The sequence below is a fragment of the Gadus morhua genome, chromosome 17, assembly GCF_902167405.1.
Source record: "Gadus morhua chromosome 17, gadMor3.0, whole genome shotgun sequence".
In the NCBI taxonomy this organism is placed as follows: domain Eukaryota; kingdom Metazoa; phylum Chordata; class Actinopteri; order Gadiformes; family Gadidae; genus Gadus; species Gadus morhua.
Window position 1 is genome coordinate 17,887,458 of NC_044064.1, and position 22,592 is coordinate 17,910,049.

Genomic DNA, 22,592 nt, shown 5'->3' on the forward strand with positions numbered 1-22,592 from the left:
AAGGTCCACATATCCATGGAATCTTCCAGCTGCATATTCCACGTGCTTTCGAATGGCCACTTCATCCAACATGAGAGCACACAAGGTCTCCTTTCCTTCAACTTTTCTGTTCTGCACATGACAGGCAAGAGCAGAAAAGGCAGGCTTTGTAAAACCGGGATCTGCAGAAATGTGGCTGTACCACGTTCGGATGGTTTCGGGGTGAGGCAGTACAAGGTCAAAAACTTTACGCACAAAACTATAAGATTTGGCGGAATAGAAGTGCAGAGTCATCGCAAATGAACGCAACTCCTCCGACACTTTCGATTTTTTACCTTGCACCTTTCTGGAGAGCAAGGTCTTATGGACTCCACTGAAGGAGTTCTCCAGCATCTCTGCACAGCCACTAGAAATGAGCAGCTTCTCCTTGACAGAAGTGATGACCTGAGTTAAGCAGGAAACTTTTATCTTCAATTTCCTACGATTCTGCTGCACAAATCTAAGTTTTTTTCTAATAGATCCCAGTTTATTTTCAGCCTGCCTTTTGAAGGATAGAGGAGATGCCTGCATAATTATGCTGAGCACTGTCTGATGCTGTGGCTTCAGAAACATTCACCTGTACCTCATCAGCTTCATCAACATCTAAAGAGACTTGGCAGTAATTGTGCTCTTGATTCATATTACTTAACTCTGCCCTTACCTTACAGGGTGCTCCAGGGTTGCCGAAAAGGGTGGGGACCGCATCTGGTTTGAGGCTGCGGTCGATGGTAAAGCAGTCATTTGTGAAATGCCTGGCACATAATCTGCTGCAGGCATTTGGTACCCAACTCTTGCGGTTAATGTTTTTCAACCACTTGTTGAGCCTTTTCTTCTTTCGGAGCAGGAAGCTGTGGAGAAAATATGTTTATTACCTTCAAGGATATTTCAAAGTCAAAAAAACAATAGGAAGGAATACTATCATGTAGTTAGTAGTTAGATAGTAGCTTAGCTTGAGGTAATTGACATAGTAGTACAAATATTATTAGTGCAATTTAAAGTCAATAATCATCTACTTTTTTTTTTTTATCCTGCCTCCTCTAAAAAGACACCCGTCTCTTGTTGTGCGAAGCACTTTGAGCTGCATTCTATGTCATGAAAGGTGCTACATAAATAAAGTTAAGTATAAGGACAATTCAATTCGACAATTCAATTGCACATGTATATCAGCTTGTAGGGCTGGGCGATATGGACAAAATCTTATATCACGATATGAGTAATTTTATATCACGATATGGATATATATCACGATATGGTATTTTTGAAGTAAATTTAAATAATAAATGGCTTAAAATAACCATACTTCACATTTGATCCGTTTTTTCTTTTATTTTGAACTTGAATTTCCATGCTTACAAAGGAGTAGGTAGCGAACAATCTGTCATTAAAGGGATAGTTCACCGGTGGGAATATGAAGGTTTTATGAATTAAATAATTCAATGTATTATAAATGTGAAAAATAAATTGAAATTGGTTCATCCTAGCCTGAAAAAAGGCAGAAAGAGTGTTTTCATGGTCTCTCTGGCTCAAAGTGAGAAAACCTCCAACTACCACAGTGCATTGCGCTCGCTGCCCCGCCCACCTGTTTCCGTTTAAAAGGGGGAAGGACCCATGCGAGCAAACAAACTTTATTCACAAAGTTATTCACGAACCGTCGTTGACTAGTTTTGACTCGGTACCCAACGGCAGAAAGAGTGTTTTCATGGTCTCTCTGGCTCAAAGTGAGAAAACCTCCAACTACCACAGTGCATTGCGCTCGCTGCCCCGCCCACCTGTTTCCATTTAAAAGGGGGAAGGACCCATGCGAGCAAACAAACTTTATTCACAAAGTTATTCACGAACCGTCGTTGACTAGTTTTGACTCGTTTTTCCAAAAGCAATCATGCCCAGTGGTTGTTTGGTACCCGGTTGCACCGAAAAGTCGAGGTTGGGACAGAGTGTAAGTTTTCACGGTTTGCCAGTGAAAGACGCTCAGCGTTGCAAACTATGGCTGCGGGCGATAAACAACCCCAGAGTTGGAGAAGACACCGGGAAGGAAATTATAAAAGGAAAAACGATATGCAGTCTCCATTTCAAACTGGAGGATTTTGATGGAAGACTTTTCGGGAAGATAAGGTCCGCACTCAAACCAACTGCTGTTCCGTGCGTCTTCGCTGTGGGCCCGTGCCCAGATGACGAACAGGCCGGGGCTTCTAATGCACCTCCCGCAGCGAAACGCAGTCGCCTACAGGTAAGACTGTCGTAATATTCTACTATATTTCTGTGCTGCTACTAGTGAGCACTTCAGTTTACTGCTAGAGCTCACTAGCAGTGAAAAGGGTCCTATGTTCCCCGTGCCGTTTGCGACTCCCGGAGCTCTTAGTATATAATATAATTTGTATAATAATATCACGGCCAAAGGCTCTGCGCATCCGGTTGGCCGTAGCGCGTGGAGCTCTCGTAGGGATTGGGCTTCTCGGGGTTTGCTTACCGGTGTTACACCGAATTCTGCGACCCGTCGAAAAGTGTGACCCCAGGGGGCGCTGTTGCTCATTTTCAGCAACATGCACGAGTTTGAAGCTAGACTCGGAATGGGTACATTCGTTTTGTGACACAGGGCAATGCTTTCTGACTGTAGCGTCTTATGGGGAAAGAAGCAACGGTGATTGACCGTACTAAACACCTTATCCATTCTATGGGTCTGTGAAATGCAAATGAAATCAAATGTAGCCTATTTATCAAGCACATTTTATGTTTTTGTTATAATGCCCACCGTTTTTATTTGTATGCCCACCGTTATTATTATTTTACACTGCCGTTTATGAAATAAATATGAACTAATGCCACAATTATTCATGTCTGCGATCATCAAAGAGTCCACAGGCAACGCAGGTCACAATCAACGATGCCTCAATCAATCTAGCGCACCGTCGAATTCTGCTCCCACACTATAAATGCAGGGAAAATTAGTCAAACCCCAACCAAATGTTTTCAGGTCATTTGTCGTCCTCATATCTGTATGTGCACACAATTATTCATGTTTGCGATCATCACAGAGCAGTGGCGGTTCTAGAGATTTTGCCCTGGGGTGGCAGAGGGGGGGCAATAGGTCCAGAGGGGGGGCGGAGGTGCGGGGAGCAATTTATGGGAAAAAAAATAGTTCTAACTCACAGTCATATAACAATTGTTTGTGACACCAAGGAAAACTGATTACACTACTTCATCAGTGTTTTCTATAATTGCATAAGAATTCCTTCAGAATGTGAATGATCAACATCCATTCAGATGCCATATCTATGGTCATTAAGGTAAATGGTAAAATTACGCGTGCCAAACATAAAATCATGTCTGCACTGTGTAGGAGCCATTTCTTTATTTTCCTTTGAGTTCATTTACCTGCCATGTCTATTAATCCCTTTTGTATATTGGTGGTTTTGAATATTCAGCTTTGGGCTCCCAGTCAGCCACTTCCTCAGGTGCTCTCCCAGTAGAAGAATAGATAAATACAAGTGTTTATGTCTGCTAGTCCTGCAGGACATTTGCCCTTGAGACAAATAAACCTAGCCTCATACTGTTAGTACTTCTACATGCAACCATTTTGAAAGGTCTGCATATATTTTTTACAAGTTCATCTTTTTCTAGGTAATGAAGTCAGTCTTGAAGAAAGGATACATTTTAACCATAACACTTTATTTTTGGCAGAAGACTGGAATTGACAACAGTAACAGAATCTCTCGAACACACACACACACACACCATTTAAGGTTCACATATTTGGGGCCTGTTCGATTCTGTTCTATTGAGAAAAAAGAAATACAGAAAAGTCATGTGTAAACACTCGTACTACTGAATAGTACCATCAGTCATACAACAGGAAATACTGAAAACTTCATCCATATCAAGGTTAATCCATGAACTACAATGTATGTCTAAATATGAACACACTGTCTCTCCCCCTTCCCTTCTCTGTCAGGCACACACACATGGCCCTCTCATTCTATTCAAAATTAATTTCAGAAAAAACATCTTGGGGTCATTCTCTTCAGTTCAGTTCTATTCTGTTCAGACAAAAATACTTAATTAAGAACATCAAAAAGTCTGAACATTGATTATAATCCACCAGTCCTAATAAGTATCACACAGGAGGCTTCATCCATCAAGTGCTTAAGACAACTTCAGTCGGCTGTTTTTGTGTTTTGCAGCAAACCGCTCTACAAAGACATTTAGGTCAAGTGCTTTAGCTCTCTCTTTTTCGATACTCAGCACTGCTAAATTTGATAATCGTTCAGCACTGATTGTTGACCGCAGGTGGTCTTTAACCAGTTTCAGGACCGAAAAGCTGCGTTCGCAGCCGGCAGTGGTGACCGGGAGAACAGCTGCTATTATACAACACATGCACGGACGAGTGTGTGCTGTTTCCAGTCGCTAGTAAGCAATGTTTACTATGGTACTGACGTTGGTACTGATGAACAGCAACCTATGCAAATTAACACAACATTTTAAAATGAATCTACTAGAACTACCCCAAAGCAAAGACAAATAGCTGCTATCGCTAGTTTTGGAACTAGTTGTTAGTTAGCTATGTCTGGAACACGAATAGCGCACCATGCTAGCAGTGGATTATGCTAAAACCAAAAGCTGTATTGGCTTAGTTTACATGAAAAGGGTTTTTAATGATTTTGACCAACCTCTCCCTCCTTTGTTCATTATTTTCACGCCGCTGAAATTGCAACAGGTCACGTGAGATTACTCGTGTGGTGCTGGTTGAGACGGTGGTCGCAGTCACGTCAGGTGCGTGACTGGCAGAAAGGGCGAAACCATTTAGAAATTCCAGTGGGGGTGAGGTCGGAGGACGTTTTAAAAAGTAGGCTTCTTGGGTGGGTCAGAGAGAAGATAGTAAGCGCATTTATGTGATTAAACCACTATGTTTGAAAACTAGAATTGATACTTTAATTGGAAATAAAATGGGGTGGCAACTGGGGAGGCAAAATATATACCTGGGGTGGCAAATGCCACCCCGTGCCACCCCTTAAAACCGCCACTGTCACAGAGTCCACAAGCAGCAGGTCGCAATCCACGATGGGTCACAATTCATGACAGCAGACCGTCGAAATCTGCGACCACACTGTAAATGCGGGGAAAATGAATCAAACCCCAACCAAATGTTTTCAGGTCATTGGTCGTCCTCATATCTGTATTTGGACACAATTATTCATGTTTGCGATCATCACAGAGTCCACAAGCAGCAGGTCGCAATCCACGATGGGTCACAATTCATGACAGCAGACCGTCGAAATCTGCGACCACACTGTAAATGCGGGGAAAATGAGTCAAACCCCAACCAAATGTTTTCAGGTCATTTGTCGTCCTCATATCTGTATGTGCACACAATTATTCATAACTGCGATCACCACAGAGTCCACAAGCAGCAGGTCGCAATCCCCGATGGGTCACAATTCATGACAGCAGACCGCTGAAATCTGCGACCACGCTGTAAATGCGGGGAAAATGAATCAAACCCCAACCAAATGTTTTCAGGTCATTTGTCGTCCTCATATCTGTATTTGGACACAATTATTCGTGTCTGCGATCATCACAGAGTCCACAAGCAGCAGGTCGCAATCCCCGATGGGTCACAATTCATGATAGCAGACCGTCGAATTCTGCGCCCACACTGTAAATGCGGGGAAAATGAGTCAAACCCCTACCAAATGTTTTCAGGTCATTTGTCGTCCTCATATCTGTATTTGGACACAATTATTCGTGTCTGCGATCATCACAGAGTCCACAAGCAACGCAGGTCGCAATCAACGATGCCACAATCAATCTAGCGCACCGTCGAATTCTGCGCCCACACTATAAATGCAGGGAAAATGAGTCAAACCCCAACCAAGTGTTTTCATGTCATTTGTCGTCCTCATATCTGTATTTGGACACAATTATTCATGTTTGCGATCATCACAGAGTCCACAAGCAGCAGGTCGCAATCCCCGATGGGTCACAATTCATGACAGCAGACCGTCGAAATCTGCGACCACACTGTAAATGCGGGGAAAATGAGTCAAACCCCAACCAAATGTTTTCAGGTCATTTGTCGTCCTCATATCTGTATGTGCACACAATTATTCATAACTGCGATCATCACAGAGTCCACAAGCAGCAGGTCGCAATCCCCGATGGGTCACAATTCATGACAGCAGACCGTCGAAATCTGCGCCCACACTGTAAATGCGGGGAAAATGAGTCAAACCCCAACCAAATGTTTTCAGGTCATTTGTCGTCCTCATATCTGTATTTGGACACAATTATTCATGTCTGCGATCATCACAGAGTCCACAAGCAACGCAGGTCGCAATCAACGATGCCACAATCAATCTAGCGCACCGTCGAATTCTGCGCCCACACTGTAAATGCAGGAAAAATTAGGCAAACCCCAACCAAATCTTTTCAGGTCATTTGTCGTCCTCATATCTGTATTTGGACACAATTATTCATGTCTGCGAGAACGGGGAACGGCCCCATTAAAGTTTTAAATTAATTAATTTGCCTTGTAGAATTCAGCAAGATTAAACGTGCAAATACATCAACAAAATTCATATAAATTGGCAACCTTGTGTGGTTGTTCAAGACACACTGAAGGCATGATGCCACCATAGGTTTGCAGAGAACTATATACAATATGCACACTGAAGGCATGATGCCACCATAGGTTTGCAGAGAACTACATACAATATGCACAGTGAAGGCATGATGCCACCATAGTTTTGCAGAGAACTACATACAATATGCACACTGAAGGCATGATGCCACCATAGGTTTGCAGAGAACTACATACAATATGCACAGTGAAGGCATGATGCCACCATAGGTTTGCAGAGAACTACATACAATATGCACAGTGAAGGCATGATGCCACCATAGGTTTGCAGAGAACTACATACAATATGCACAGTGAAGGCATGATGCCACCATAGGTTTGCAGAGAACTACATACAATATGCACAGTGAAGGCATGATGCCACCATAGGTTTGCAGAGAACTATATACAATAGAAGTAGAACTATATACAATATGCACAGTGAAGGCATGATGCCACCATAGGTTTGCAGAGAACTATATACAATAGAAGTAGAACTATATACAATATGCACACTTGAAAGGGGTGGGGTGGTGGTGGGGGTTGTGAGGGCCGCTGTAACCCCAGTGTCCATCCTCACGGGCAGGGGGGTGGGTGGGGGGTGGTGATGAGGGTTGTGAGGGTCGCTGAAACACAGTGTCCATCCTCACGGGAAGGGGGGTCGGTGGGGGGGGGGGGGGGTGTCGATGAGGGTTGTGAGGGTCGCTGAAAGACAGTGTCCATCCTCACGGGAAGGCGTGATAATCATGTGACATGGTTATCTTTTTTTGGACCGTTTTGGACGGCATCGACTCATTTGAGCCTGGTGGCATGCAGGACAGCTGTACATAGGATCTCTGTCAGGTCTCCCAACACAACCCTCGTGGTACCACCTTCCACAGGTGTCACACTGGATCTGAAACACAACAATTCCCCTCAGGATTAATAAAGTAAATCTTATTTATGTTATCTTAAACCGAGGTCATACTGAATGGGAAAAAGTTCAGTCTAAATATCTGCGTAAAATGTGTGTCTTCTCCTGTACCAGACTGAATGAATGAATGATCTTTATTTGTCAAAGTACAGGTACAGGTACAGGAACCTCGAAATTTGGGAGAGCTCCCCCCTGGTGCTTAAAGAAAAATAGGACAAGGAACATACATAAACAATATATACAGTATGATAAAAAACGAACATACTGTATATATATCCAACTAAAACTGATACATCTAATATAAATCTAACATCTAATATAAATTAAACTAAAACTGACACATCTAATATAAATCAAACTAAAACGGATGCATCTAATGTAAATCTAACTGAGGTAAAATGCAGTTGAAGTCCTTAGAAAGTCAGTGAGGCAGGTAGATAAATAGATGGTTCGTAGGGAATTGCACAGTTCCCTAGACAGGTTGGCATAAAGAGCAGAATAAAGAATAAATATATTGTTATTTATACCATGGTTTATTATTTTTTTGTTCATTTAATGCATTTATCTACTTAATATAAACTAAGACTGTTTTAACATACGCAGTCATGCAAAGACACAGGCAAGGTTTGTATATATGTCAATAAGACATGGTTTAAGACATCGTTATATTGACATCCATGTTACATGTGCATGTACAGCTGCTGTTTAACATTCAGACCCTAATTCACATGAATTTAGGCAGATCTCCCTAGTACTTGTTTACATCATGCCTTCTGCAAACAACCTGAGCCAAGAACTCGAAAGCGGTGGTGTTAGAACAATAACTTACCCAGTCAGTGGCATTAGGTCTGTCTTGAGACCCCCCTCGCGCTTCTTCTCCCTCTCCACAGTGGTGGCACAGCTCACTGAGATCATCTGGTTAAGATATGGTATTGATTGCATATAATATTTTCTTCTTATTTCCATGGGAAAATACACCATAAGTGATACATACTAACTTTCTAGACTTTTTTATATTCATTGAATTAATGATATTGAAATCCTCATGGTGTTAATAGAAGTTTGAAAATGGTTAACATACCAGTCTCATTGAGAAGTGCTACAGTAATTTCCCTCCTGTAATTAACCACTGCCCCTTCAGTGTTTGGGAAAGTAGGAGACTCCTCTGCCAGGACTTTCTCAGCATACTAAGAACATGTTTGAATAAATGAATATTCAAAACATACTGGCCCAGTTTAACTTAATCAAAATTCATCAACTTTATGTCTCTCTAGGAGTTTAAATGTTGAAAAGGAGACCTTTTCAAAATCTGCTTCATGTTTCCGTAAAGAAATATGCAATTCAAAAACTTACTTTGATGGCAAATATTCCACATGAAGTGGAATCCTGCTGCAGGCTATGTGGCACAGTGTTGGCTTTCCACCTGGACACCGTACAGCCCCTCGCTCTCATGAATGCTCTGAAAAGTAGACAAAAAGCAGCAAATTATTATGCAATTCTGAAACATCCAGTCCAGCACATTGGACAGGTTCAAGTCACCAGAGCACGAGGTGCACTCCTGCACCACCATGGACAGTACCACAGTTCTCACACACCTGCACTGCATCATCCCATCAGTCAAGGTCATTCCCTTCACCTGTTTCACCCATACTCCAATGGTTAAATAGCAGCATTCCGCCTGCCGGGCCAGGCCATAGAACCCAACTGTTACCTTGTGGTCTCCAGACATCTTGTGATCTTGGAGGCATCGTTGCCGAGTGGATCCAGCACAAGGCTCCTCTGTTCTGAGGGGAAGATGACCTAGAGAAATGTAGATAAGCACATTGTGCATGTGTCACATTCACATATCCTAATAAAATCATGGATGTGCCTTGGAAATTTAAACATGAATACATAGCGTAAGATAATGTTTAACTTACTGTGAGTATCCAATGATTTGGCTCATTCACTACCCCCAGAATGACTCCATACAATGAAGGATCACACTTCTAAAATAACACACAATTTACTGTTAAAAAAACAACCACTATATACAGTAAATCGTAAACAGTAAAACAGTAACAGTAAAAACCTGTGCCTATACCCTTAGAATTGAAGTCTTCCTGTTCCAAATTTGGGTCATGGCATATGTATCAATGCAAAGTGCCTTTTTCCCCCCTTGGCAATTGTGCTTCTGAACAGGGTGGCATTGATCACCTGGGGAAAGCAAATCCATTTTAAAATGAAGTCAGTTAACTTATGGTGTACTAGCATTTGGAGATTTCTTTGTTATATGAGTTAACTAAAGGAGAATAAAATACTGAAGCTTACCTCACTCTCAAGTTCCTGACCCGGAGTTGTCCTACAGATGTCCCAATAGAACAGCTTGTATGGTCCGATTCTGGACAGCAGAACATGAACATTTTTGCCGTCCCAAGCCTCTGTAACATCTTACATGAAAAAAAGAAAATGTTATAATTATCAAATCGATTCAATATCTTCTCTCCTGAACAGCTGTTTTGTTTGAGTTACCTGAACTTTTAAGGTTGAACATTTACATCAAAGTTTAGAATATCAGAGTGAGCTTCATAGCGTTACATACATTTCTCTGAAGTGGAGGTGGCAGGTGGAGTGGAGGTGGCAGGTGGAGTGGAGGTGGCAGCAGGTGGAGTGGAGGTGGCAGGTGGAGTGGAGGTGGCAGCAGGTGGAGTGGAGGTGGCAGGTGGAGTGGAGGTGGCAGGTGGAGTGGAGGTGGCAGCAGGTGGAGTGGAGGTGGCAGGTGGAGTGGAGGTGGCAGGTGGAGTGGAGGTGGCAGGTGGAGTGGAGGTGGCAGGTGGAGTGGAGGTGGCAGGTGGAGTGGAGGTGGCAGGTGGAGTGGAGGTGGCAGGTGGAGTGGAGGTGGCAGGTGGAGTGGAGGTGGCAGGTGGAGTGGAGGTGGCAGCAGGTGGAGTGGAGGTGGCAGGTGGAGTGGAGGTGGCAGCAGGTGGAGTGGAGGTGGCAGCAGGTGGAGTGGAGGTGGCAGGTGGAGTGGAGGTGGCAGCAGGTGGAGTGGAGGTGGCAGGTGGAGTGGAGGTGGCAGGTGGAGTGGAGGTGGCAGGTGGAGTGGAGGTGGCAGGTGGAGTGGAGGTGGCAGGTGGAGTGGAGGTGGCAGCAGGTGGGGTGGAGGTAATGGAAGAGACTGGGGGAACTTTCAACCTCCGAGGAATTCTTGGGGTTGGGATAGTGTGCAGCTTCAGGTGATCAGTGTTGACCTTGTGGATAGATTTTCCTGAACTATCCACAAGGTCAACACTTTTCTCCTCAATGTTCACCACTGTGAACGGCCCAAGGAACTCCGGATCCAGCTTTCCCCCTTTCCGCTGCAGGCTACGGATGTTCTTCCTCCACACCATGTCCCCCACCTTAAAGCTTGCTCTTTTTTTCAGGGATTGCAGTCTCCCTCTGGTTCTCTCCTGAACCTTCTCCACATTTTGCTGGACAATGTTGACAATTTTGTCCTGTCGCTCGATGTCCATTGCCACCTCCTCTTCATTGAACTGCTCTTCAAAGGACCCATCGACCTGTAAAAAACAAAATTGCTCATTTAATTTGATTACAGTTCATAACTATGTAACGTCATTCAATAATTGTCGAACATCATTTTTTTGAAGAGAATATATATAAACATTCCAACTAACCTTATAGTTTTCCTGCACCTGAGATGGATACCTGGCTTCCCTCCCAAACATCAGGTAAAATGGAGAGAAGCGGGTTGTGAGCTGCTTTTTGGTGCGCAAACCAAACATCACAGCGTCCAGGTATCTATCCCATGTGTTGGGTTTTTCTCTGGTGAGCTTCCCCAGAGCTCTAGATAGTTGAAAAAAGTTTAATGTTACCCTTTTATATGAGTATGTTAAATGCTGTTTCTTCGATTTTTAACAAGGTAATTTTGTCAATTGATGTAGTTGTAAAATGCATCTCTTAACCTCTGTATAGTGCCATTTAATCTCTCCACCAACCCATTCGTCTGGGGGTGGTATGGGGCACAGAGACTCCTCCTTATCCCCAAAATTTGGCACACTTCGGTGTTGATCTGTATGAATGGTGCAGAGAACAAATTAACCCCACTGTAACATTGAATAAATAAAACAGTAATTTGAAAGTTCAAATATTTGCTAAAATAGTGATAAAAATACATACTTGGTTGACAAATTCTCTGCCTTGGTCAGTCAGTATTCTCTGTGGCACCTCAAATTGGTATACAAATTTGAGAATGCACTGTGTGACCTCGGCTGCAGATTTCGACTTGATGGCATAGGCCTGTGACCATCTAGTGAAGTAGTCCACCATCACACAGATGTACTGATTTCCCTGATCAGTCATCACAAGTTTGCCAACCAGGTCCATGCCTATAAGTTCAAAAGGAACTTTGGTCTGTTTGAAAACAAAGAGAGAAAAGACAGAGAAAGAGGTAATTGTTATGTTATTCACGCATGAAATAAGTTGAAAATATGATGAATGTTCCTCCCATCTATAGGAACATGGGTTAAAAGACACAAAAATGACATGTTATACCTTTATTGGTATATACTCTGTGGCAAGCTTGAGGTCATGTCGACTTTGCTGACACACAGTGCATTGTGATACCTATGGAAGAGATTTTCATGTGATTTGCCGTTTTTTTTGTGCTGAATAAAGTAGAAAATTATTAAATATGAAAGCAAAAACAAACCCAATTCTCAATGTCGGTGGACATGCCAGGCCAGTAGAACCTCTGTGATATCACAGTCCTGGTACGAATTTGGCCGCAGTGTGCACCAATGTCACTGCAGTGAAATTCTTTAAATAAGGCGTCGGCCTCAGCTGTCCCACAGACCACTTTCACCTTTTCCTCCTTGTCCGAGCCCCTACGTCTGACATAAAACAATTCGCCGTCTAGAAGATAGGATGGGAATTATTGATAGGCTACCCTTTAAGCCTAGTTTAATTCGGCCTACAGACTCACATGAGTTGCAAAGCATAACTGCATAATTTATTGATAAATTATTTATTGCAATAATATATTAAATATCTACTTTTGGCCTACCATCGATCAAAAAGTTGGAGGCTCGTCGTCGAAATGTCCAGCGCTGTTTCTTGTCCAATTCTTTGGGAAACTCTTCATTGATGAGAAACTCCCTCAATTGATCAAACATTAGTTTCTTCATAATATAGCCAATACATATATAATATATATACAGTATAGGCTACAATATATTCGAAACTGCTGTTGAAACTTGTCTTTTGAACTGCTGCAGATAAAGTCTACGTTGTGGTGGTTAACTTTCTGATAACGGTTGTCAATCTGTTTATATTCACGGAATTCAAATTGGATCCAATCAGACACATCCAACGTCATAATTGTTTACATGATGAAGCAGGTAGGTTAAGTGACCCATCGTGGATTGCGACCTGCTGCTTGTGGACTCTGTGATGATCGCAGACATGAATAATTGTGTCCAAATACAGATATGAGGACGACAAATGACCTGAAAACATTTGGTTGGAGTTTGACTCATTTTCCCCGCATTTACAGTGTGGTCGCAGATTTCGACGGTCTGCTGTCATGAATTGTGACCCATCGGGGATTGCGACCTGCTGCTTGTGGACTCTGTGATGATCGCAGACATGAATAATTGTGTGCACATACAGATATGAGGACGACAAATGACCTGAAAACACTTGGTTGGGGTTTGACTCATTTTCCCCGCATTTACAGTGTGGGCGCAGAATTCGACGGTGCGCTAGATTGATTGTGGCATCGTTAATTGCGACCTGCGTTGCTTGTGGACTCTGTGATGATCGCAGACACGAATAATTGTGTCCAAATACAGATATGAGGACGACAAATGACCTGAAAACATTTGGTAGGGGTTTGACTCATTTTCCCCGCATTTACAGTGTGGTCGCAGATTTCGACGGTCTGCTGTCATGAATTGTGACCCATCGTGGATTGCGACCTGCTGCTTGTGGACTCTGTGATGATCGCAAACATGAATAATTGTGTCCAAATACAGATATGAGGACTACAAATGACCTGAAAACATTTGGTTGGGGTTTGATTCATTTTCCCCGCATTTACAGTGTGGTCGCAGATTTCGACGGTCTGCTGTCATGAATTGTGACCCATCGTGGATTGCGACCTGCTGCTTGTGGACTCTGTGATGATCGCAAACATGAATAATTGTGTCCAAATACAGATATGAGGACTACAAATGACCTGAAAACATTTGGTTGGGGTTTGATTCATTTTCCCCGCATTTACAGTGTGGTCGCAGATTTCGACGGTCTGCTGTCATGAATTGTGACCCATCGGGGATTGCGACCTGCTGCTTGTGGACTCTGTGATGATCGCAGTTATGAATAATTGTGTGCACATACAGATATGAGGACGACAAATGACATGAAAACATTTGGTTGGGGTTTGACTCATTTCCCCCGCATTTACAGTGTGGTCGCAGATTTCGACGGTCTGCTGTCATGAATTGTGACCCATCGGGGATTGCGACCTGCTGCTTGTGGACTCTGTGATGATCGCAAACATGAATAATTGTGTCCAAATACAGATATGAGGACGACAAATGACCTGAAAACATTTGGTTGGAGTTTGACTCATTTTCCCCGCATTTACAGTGTGGTCGCAGATTTCGACGGTCTGCTGTCATGAATTGTGACCCATCGGGGATTGCGACCTGCTGCTTGTGGACTCTGTGATGATCGCAGTTATGAATAATTGTGTGCACATACAGATATGAGGACGACAAATGACCTGAAAACATTTGGTTGGGGTTTGACTCATTTTCCCCGCATTTACAGTGTGGTCGCAGATTTCGACGGTCTGCTGTCATGAATTGTGACCCATCGTGGATTGCGACCTGCTGCTTGTGGACTCTGTGATGATCGCAAACATGAATAATTGTGTCCAAATACAGATATGAGGACGACAAATGACCTGAAAACATTTGGTTGGGGTTTGATTCATTTTCCCCGCATTTACAGTGTGGTCGCAGATATCGACGGTCTGCTGTCATGAATTGTGACCCATCGTGGATTGCGACCTGCTGCTTGTGGACTCTGTGGTGATCTCAGTTATGAATAACTGTGTGCACATACAGATATGAGGACGACAAATGACCTGAAAACATTTGGTTGGGGTTTGACTAATTTTCCCTGCATTTATAGTGTTGGCGCAGAATTCGACGGTGCGCTAGATTGATTGAGGCATCGTTGATTGTGACCTGCGTTGCTTGTGGACTCTGTGATGATCGCAGACATGAATAATTGTGGCATTAGTTCATATTTATTTCATAAACGGCAGTGTAAAATAATAATAACGGTGGGCATACAAATAAAAACGGTGGGCATTATAACAAAAACATAAAATGTGCTTAATAAATAGGCTACATTTGATTTCATTTGCATTTCACAGACCCATAGAATGGATAAGGTGTTGAGTACGGTCAATCACCGTTGCTTCTTTCCCCATAAGACGCTACAGTCAGTAAGACGCTTTCAAGAAAGAAAGCATTGCCCTGTGTCACAAAACGAATGTACCCATTCCGAGTCTAGCTTCAAACTCGTGCATGTTGCTGAACATGAGCAACAGCGCCCTCTGGGGTCACACTTTTCGACGGGTCGCAGAATTCGGTGTAAAGGTACGGCCACACCAAAAGCGTTACCCGCGTATCACGCGTATAAAATCGGCAATTTTTCCATAGGGAACCATTGGTTTACGCGCGTATGAGACGCGTACGAGCGTTACATGCGTATAAGCAACATTTTACTCGCGTTAGGTGCGTATGAGGCGCGTATATATACGCGCGTATATATACGCGCGTACATATACGCGCGTACGAGGAGTTCAAAAAATTGAACTTTTTACGCAAGTAACGCTCATACGCGCCGCAATAGCCAATCAGCGTTGAGCTTGACCCGACGTCACTGGCAGAGAGTAGTGAGCTTGGACAGAAGCATACGGCCGACATCTTTCTTTATTCTGTGTGGAAATAGTAACATAGTTACGCCATTAAATGCTTTTATGGAAACATTTTTAGCGAGAAATGTGCATTTTACTTTCATAATGTTCGCTCGGTGAATGTGAAGGATGTTTGGTTTGATAGTTATGACGAAGAGGGAACGCTCCGTTCACTTGCATGGACAGAGTCTCTGGTTACTAAGCAACCTCAACGTCTTGGCGGACTATATATCTGCTGATCAACACTACGAATGCTGGAAACACACCAGACACACCATGTGAAGTTATTTAAGACGATTATTGTTATTTATATCCGAGATTATTTAATCTAACCCGATCTAAACTCTATCACCCAAACACGGCGGCGTTTGGGTTTCCTACCTCGGACTCCAGCGCAGCCATGTCCATGGCAGCCACGGCCGGCAACTTTCTTTATTCTGGGTGGAAATAGTAACATAGTTACGCCAATAAATGCGTTTATGGAAACATTTCTAGCGAGAAATGTGCATTTTACTTTCATAAGGTTCGCTCGGTGAATGTGAAGGATGTTTGGTTTGATAGTTATGACGAAGAGTGAACGCTCCGTTCACTTGCATGGACAGAGTCTCTGATTGCTAAGCAACCTCAACGTCTTGGCGGACTATTTCTCTGCTGATCAACACTACGAATGCTGGAAACACACCAGACACACCATGTGAAGTTATTTAACCCGATTATTGTTATTTATATCCGAGATTATTTAATCTAACCCGATCCAAGCTCTATCATCCACCCAAACACGGCGGCGTTTGGGTTTCCTTCCTCGGACTCCTAAATCCAGCGCAGCCACAGGCTGGGGGGGGGGGTCTCATCTACGCGCGTTACGCGCGTATCTGACCATTTTTGACACAAAATGGTCAAGCAACATTTTAGGAGCGTTACGCGCGTACATGGTACGCGAGATACGCGCTTGGTGTGTTCGCGGCTTAACACCGGCGTATGAAAAGACTGCGTCAGGTTCTCCGACGTCTCCCTCTTCCACAAAGGTAAACACATGCAATGGTAGTTTTCTCGGCCGGTATTTGGCAGTAATGGTAGAAAAACTAACATATCGGGGAACATAGGACCCTTTTTGGGAAAAGCGGTCCTTTGTTCCCCAGTCTCATACAAAGAGGGGAACATAGGACCCGGGGAACTTAGGACCCGGGATCATAGATACGCTCCCTCGGCTGCTACCCGGGTCTCTGTGTGCTTAGCTTAGCTTAGCATACTGTCGATTTCGCTATGGACGCCGGGGATGAGTTTTGAACGAGCATTGCCCGTTGCCTTGCGCTAGGTATGTAGTATGTACTGTTGTGCCCACTGCACAACAAATTGCCGGCATGAGTTACCACTAAAATCAATGGGTCAGTGGGTGAGATCGGTCGTCAAGATGGTGGCGCAAAGCTACAGTGACGTCACGTGACCCAAACGAATAGCAGCTATCGGGGCAAATTGCTAAAATAGTTCAAAAACAAAGTAAAGCAGGAAAAAAGCCTTTTCAGTGAGTGATATAATCTAACATTATACTAGGAAGCAAATTTTATTCTTGTCCCTACATTCAATTTTTGTGTGTGTGGTACCAAAAACATGACAAACTAAATGCCTGTGTCATTACAGAACGCTGATAGTGGTCATGGCGCATTGACTCTCTCTGCATCCTCCAACCCGCTGAAGACCTTCCCTTTGACATCCACACCAGTGAAAACCTTTCCCTCGGACCAAGGACTATCGGTAAGATTCTGAAAAGGCTACTTTACAAATGATCTAAATCAAATATTTTGCCAATATATTACTTACACAAGATAACACTTTCTAACTTTCAACTAATCATTCTAAAGGAATAATATTTATATAATTGGTCATCTTTACAATTAAAAATAAACCTCTTTGTTTTGCAGACATCGTGCCCCGACACACCTGGGACCCTTGATTCAAGTTTTAGCACTGTGGGTGAAGCAGACGAAAACTACCAGCCCAACACAACTGTCACCCCCACCCCCTTTGACTGTGGGGCGCAAAGGAAGGTGACGTGGACATGTCTTGCTGGACATTCCGGGACATGGAGATCATCGCCTGAAGTGAGGGGAATGGCAGAGGTGAACCTCCTCGCAGCGGCAGCTGTTCAGTTCAGGGGTGGCACGTACACTGAACTGTCAGACTGGTGCAAGACCATGAATGTCCAAATGATCGCCAAGACTACATTTTATGAGATGCAGAAGGCTTACTTGCACCCTGCCATTGAAGACCTATATCAACAACAGAGAAAATAAATCATGGCCATAGTGTACCAAGAACAGGAGGATGGGAAGAAGCTACACTTGTCAGGGGATGGCCGGTGTGACACCCCAGGTTTCAGTGCCAAAAACTGCCATTACACCTTCATGTTGGACGACACCAAGGAGATTATTCACACAGAACTGCTGCAGGTAAATAAAAGATTAACACTGGAAAATAAAAATATATGTTATTATTGCTGCTGTGAAAATTATTATTCAATTCAAGTAAGTATTCAACTTCATTCTACAGAAGCCGGCAGCTCTGTTGCCATGGAACCACTCGGTTTCAAAAGGGGCATGAAGGAGATCATGGGTGATGGCTTAGATATTGAGGTGATGACCACGGACCGCTCAACATCTATACGCACGATCATGAGGGAAGAATTCCCCAATGTTCAGCATGAGTTTGACATCTGGCATACAGCGAAAGGTATGTATTTTTTGCCTTCCCTGTACACACACAACGAAACCTCCCCCATTCTCCAGCCCTCCCCATTCACAAATCATGTCCAGAGCTTTGCAGCACATAGTGATTTATATATTGCAGATAAAAGGATGGGATTTGGCTGTACTTTACAAAAAAATACAACAAATGTTGTGAGGGGACCGAACTTATGTTACATTTATTCTTTCAGGTTTGAGGAAGAAGATACAGAGGAAAGGAGCAATTAAAGGGAACGAAATTCTTGCTGCATGGAGCAGGTCAGTGTTGGTTTGTAAAGTGCCAAGCTTTTCATTGTTTTGTAAGTTTCTAAATTACTAATTTTCTTTTCTTTCACAGCTCAATCATAAACCACATGTGGTTTACCTGTGCAACAAGCAAGGGTGATGCAGAGGTAAGGAATCAAAGGCTTTGTTCATCTGTTTTTTAGAGACCAAAAATATATAGGGCCCTATTTTAACGGTCTGAAACGCAAGTGGGAAGCGCAAAGCGCAAGTAGCTTTGTGGGCGGTTCTACGGCACTATCGCTATTTTACAGGCGGATAAATGACACTTGCGTCGCGGCGCAAGTGTCAAAAGGGTTGGTCTGAAGCAGCCTAGTTACCCGTAGGTGTGGTTTGGGCGTAACGTCCCACAAACCAATGAGAGTGCCAGCTCCCATCCCTTTTAAGAGCCATGAGCGCATTTGAATCGGACGAGTTGATATTTTGACAGCGCGTCTGCAGTCTCCGATGTGACAGATGCACATGAATTTCAAACTGCAAATGGCTCAGTTTATTGCCAAATAATATGGCCTAATTCACACATGGAATAAGGGGTTTTCATCCACAACTTCAGAAATACTGATTCCTCAAATACATTTCGGCAAAGGAAACGTATATGATATAACATATGATATGCGGTAACTGTGGTTCTATTTAATGATATACGCAATACATTATAAACATTGTTTCTTATCAGTATTGTATGCTATCCTAATATGCATGTGTCCCCGCGGTAATAGACATTGCCATTGATTGTATTATGCGTTACGTGTTTAGTTTGCGTGTGTTTAAACAGAGCACACACGCGCGCCCGCATTCATTCATTCCTTTTAACACTCACTCGCGGTAAAACAATGTTTTTCACGATCAAATACTCATCAATCCTAAAAGTTATGGGCATGTAGGCCTACACGATGTCACATAAGAAAATATGTGTTTGCTGTACGGTGTTTGCAGATGCATTGATTTAAAAGTACAACTTATTACCGCTGCATCAGCTGTTCTTTCCCAAATAATTTACCAAGAATGTGCGGCTAGGTAGATGGGAGAAGCAAAGTGTATGCGCGAGGTGCACAAGCAATCCGTATGCATCGCATGCGCATGTATGCATGCGCCCTTAAAATGGCATCTGAACAACGCGCCACTGACTTTAAACCAGGTATTTCCTGGTCAGTAGCGCAATGGTATTCAGAAACGGCAAAATACCGTTTGCGCCAGAACACGCCTCCTCCTTCCGCCGAACCGCCACTTGGGGCGCATGATCAATCCCTAATTTACCGGCGAGTGGCGGTGGTGGGAAAAGAACGCTCTGCGCCAGTTGTAAACTAGCAACGACACATGCGTCAGTGACTAAGTCACTTAGTCTTAGTCTTATAATCGTAAATAATACTTGTTTCATACAGATACTGAAATGCAGATGGCAGTCCATTCTACACCACGTGTGTAATGAGCATGAATGGACAGAGGATGATGGACAAACAAACCGGTGTGGACATCATCCTCTAACAGCCCAGGAGCAAAGCAAGCGCCAATGGATGAAGAGGGAGTCTTCAGCGTTTGAAAATCTCGAATCGCTGGTAAATGACAAAAGGCTTTTGAAAGACCTGGAACAGATGGCCCTGTTCAAACACACTGGTGAGTTTATAATAGTTCTCCTTATAAGCTTGAATACTTTACAAAATCACTCCGTAATGATCATGTTTTCATTCTCATATTCTTTTCCCTTTTTATTTTATTGCATACAGGCCCGCTGGAGATCTTTCACAGTGCAATGCTCAAGTACCTCCCAAAAAGGCAGGGATTCTCTTTCCAGGGAATGAGAGAAAGGGGTCATCTTGCATGTTTGGAGCACAATGAAAACATTGTCAAAAGAAAGCAGGCCACAACCAAGACAGGTGTGTAGTAAAAGTGGCTCAATGAAGAATCAAGAATATAATTTTCACAGCTTACACGGTTTGCAGATTTAGCTGAATAATTCGGGTATTTCATTTGAAAAAAGTACAGCATCTCAAATGTTGCCTTTATAGTCTTATCTATAATTATTTGTAATTTATTTTGCAGGACAACCACGCTTCAACCAAGTGTTTTGCAGGAGATCCAAGCAGTGGGTCGTGAAGCAGATATTTATTCCACACACCACCCAGTTCATTGACACACTTGTCACAAGTGTCATAACCAGAAGACGAAACCCAACGATTCTATATAAGGTTTCAACATCCTCACTTGCCCTGCCCCAGCCTGCGCTGCCACCTAACATTGCACCAGTGCCAAAACCACCAAAGGAGGCGGCAGTGGCTGAATTAAAAAGGCGCTTCTGAGAGGGACATCTGACCTATTTTATCTATTTAAACGTATCTTTTATAAAACATTTGTTTTCAATCTTATCTTTGTAAATATTGGATCATTTTCCTTTGTGAATAAAATCTTATTGTTTTTACTACCTTACCTTGGACTCCTGTATAAACCCATGTTCACCATAACAAACTTCACTGCAATAATTATTTAAATTTCTGTCATTACATTTTTTGTTGCAAAGTAGGTTCAACATACAGCCATCATGTATGAATGTAGCAAGAATAGATTTATAATTATTTTAGGTATCATTTGTATATTACTGTACATCAAACATTTGCTAATTACAGTATTTCAGCATATCAAGTAGGCTATATGTAAACCTTTTCTCCCCAGTTGAAATAAGTGTTCATCTTATACAGCAGGCCTACTTTAGTGTAACATCATTTGGTATAGTAAACAAATCACAACAACCAACATGAATTTGAAGTTTTATTCATAAAATATAAACTATATACAAAAACAAAACGTATGGTGAGTTTGCTAAATATCACAGCTCATCTTGGGCATCTACCGTCTCCTGGTAGCCACGGTACTGCCCATCTTGTGTTGGGTAATTAGCCCTGATGGCCTGGACAACACACGCTGGCAAAACAAGGTGATTGCCTCTCCCAAGTCTCTCACCTTGCAGTATCCACTCCAGGAAATGCCGGTAAGATGTTAGCCTATACTGTCAAAGAAAGAATGAAAGAACAAAATTAGCAAAGCAAGATAAATTATGCCTTGAGTAGCCTACAGCATTACACAGACTTGAAGCTAACGTAATGTAGCCTATGCTCTGCCAATAAGGTCGGCTACTTTCGGATAACTACATTGTCACGTTCCCCGTGACTCAAAACTATTGTAGCCAATGTGTTAGTAAACAAACACTTACTCTGTGCTCAGACGTCCGTTTCTCCCGGCGGGCTTTGGCTGGCGTTTCCAGTTGACTTTCTGGGTACGGAAATAAGTGTCCAATACCCAACGGTTCAGATGAGGCGTAAAGCCTGGGTGAGATGTTACACACACGGCCCCTTCCTCGCCAGATTCAGCCATTTCATCGCGAAGAAACTGGCATCGCTGAAATTCGCTGCAGCACAGGGACTCTTTGTGAGTCTCCATAGGTGAACAGAGCAAACAGGTACACCACCAGTTCACTCCGGCGCGATCCGGCTCCTCGGCAACAGGCAAGGCTTATTCAGCTGCAGCCGCAGCAGCCTCCTCCTCTATTCGTCTCAGTTCTTCCTCGCTGTATTCTGGCTCATACAAATAGCCCTGAATATTACAATGCAGCAATATATTTTCAAACTCAGCTGTTGCTTCTGCCATGGTCAGAGGTTTGTGTCGGTCTCCCGTCCCTCTCATTCCCCCTCAGTACGCGAGCTGAGCGTGCAAGCGTGCAAGCTCCCGCCCCCTCTCATTCCTTATTGGTGGAAAAAATTCCGGCAAATTTGCCACCAAAAGTGTGTTGTAGTCCTCGGCCCATCTAGCGGGAAGAGAGGTTTCTCCCGAAATGACGTCAAACGCGTCATTTGACGTAATTTCGGGAGAAAATTTGATGAGAAAAAATGGGCCAAGGGGAGACTGGTTTAGACTGATATTTTTTTTATATATTAATTTACATTACAATAGCGATTTTATAATGATAGAACTCCGGTTCTAAATGGGTGAACTATCCCTTTAACTGCAGTGTCATATAGTGCAAACATCTTGTAAACATTGAACTGTTTTTTCAATACAAAT

At 43.1% G+C, this 22,592-nt stretch overlaps 2 protein-coding genes and 3 long non-coding RNA genes across 6 annotated transcripts; 1 reads left to right on the forward strand and 4 right to left on the reverse strand.

Moving 5' to 3' along the window:
- The first annotated feature begins 1,809 nt into the window (after positions 1-1,809).
- LOC115529825 (uncharacterized) lies at positions 1,810-20,963 on the forward strand. Of its 2 annotated transcripts, none has more exons than XM_030338911.1 (9): positions 1,810-2,245; positions 17,155-17,268; positions 17,436-17,963; positions 18,064-18,243; positions 18,449-18,515; positions 18,595-18,649; positions 19,922-20,153; positions 20,264-20,413; positions 20,580-20,963. In XM_030338911.1, the coding sequence occupies exons 4-9, from the start codon at positions 18,084-18,086 to the stop codon at positions 20,834-20,836; spliced, it is 921 nt and encodes a 306-aa protein (XP_030194771.1). In that variant the 5' UTR covers positions 1,810-2,245; positions 17,155-17,268; positions 17,436-17,963; positions 18,064-18,083; the 3' UTR covers positions 20,837-20,963. The 2 variants fall into 2 exon arrangements, with proteins under 2 accessions (XP_030194771.1, XP_030194772.1); XM_030338912.1 differs by having other exon boundaries at positions 17,436-17,633.
- Positions 2,241-16,547, reverse strand: LOC115529829 (uncharacterized). Its single transcript, XR_003973653.1, has 3 exons — positions 16,487-16,547; positions 15,944-15,946; positions 2,241-2,480 (listed from the first exon to the last, which is right to left on the reverse strand). It is a non-coding gene; the product is annotated as an uncharacterized LOC115529829 (long non-coding RNA).
- Positions 7,305-9,714, reverse strand: LOC115529827 (uncharacterized). The gene is made up of 7 exons (XM_030338913.1): positions 9,628-9,714; positions 9,464-9,532; positions 9,256-9,344; positions 8,898-9,003; positions 8,626-8,731; positions 8,374-8,459; positions 7,305-7,526 (listed from the first exon to the last, which is right to left on the reverse strand). The coding sequence occupies exons 1-7, from the start codon at positions 9,664-9,666 to the stop codon at positions 7,389-7,391; spliced, it is 633 nt and encodes a 210-aa protein (XP_030194773.1). The 5' UTR covers positions 9,667-9,714; the 3' UTR covers positions 7,305-7,388.
- Positions 9,716-10,178, reverse strand: LOC115529830 (uncharacterized). Its single transcript, XR_003973654.1, has 3 exons — positions 10,126-10,178; positions 9,855-9,973; positions 9,716-9,740 (listed from the first exon to the last, which is right to left on the reverse strand). It is a non-coding gene; the product is annotated as an uncharacterized LOC115529830 (long non-coding RNA).
- Positions 20,964-21,289: 326 nt separating the features above from the next.
- LOC115529828 (uncharacterized) lies at positions 21,290-22,255 on the reverse strand. Its single transcript, XR_003973651.1, has 2 exons — positions 21,745-22,255; positions 21,290-21,540 (listed from the first exon to the last, which is right to left on the reverse strand). It is a non-coding gene; the product is annotated as an uncharacterized LOC115529828 (long non-coding RNA).
- Positions 22,256-22,592: the final 337 nt, after the last annotated feature.

Coding starts and splice junctions, on each gene's coding strand:
- LOC115529827 (XM_030338913.1), bottom strand. CDS start 9,666: ATGACCCAAATTTGGAACAGGAAGACTTCAATTCTAAGG. Junction 8,732..8,897: donor GTGGAATATTTGCCATCAAA/GTAAGTTTTTGA, acceptor ACATGTTCTTAG/TATGCTGAGAAAGTCCTGGC. Junction 8,460..8,625: donor AGCACTTCTCAATGAGACTG/GTATGTTAACCA, acceptor TATCTTAACCAG/ATGATCTCAGTGAGCTGTGC.
- LOC115529825 (XM_030338911.1), top strand. CDS start 18,084: ATGGAACCACTCGGTTTCAAAAGGGGCATGAAGGAGATCATGGGTGAT. Junction 18,516..18,594: donor ATTCTTGCTGCATGGAGCAG/GTCAGTGTTGGT, acceptor TTTCTTTCACAG/CTCAATCATAAACCACATGT. Junction 18,650..19,921: donor CAAGCAAGGGTGATGCAGAG/GTAAGGAATCAA, acceptor TGTTTCATACAG/ATACTGAAATGCAGATGGCA.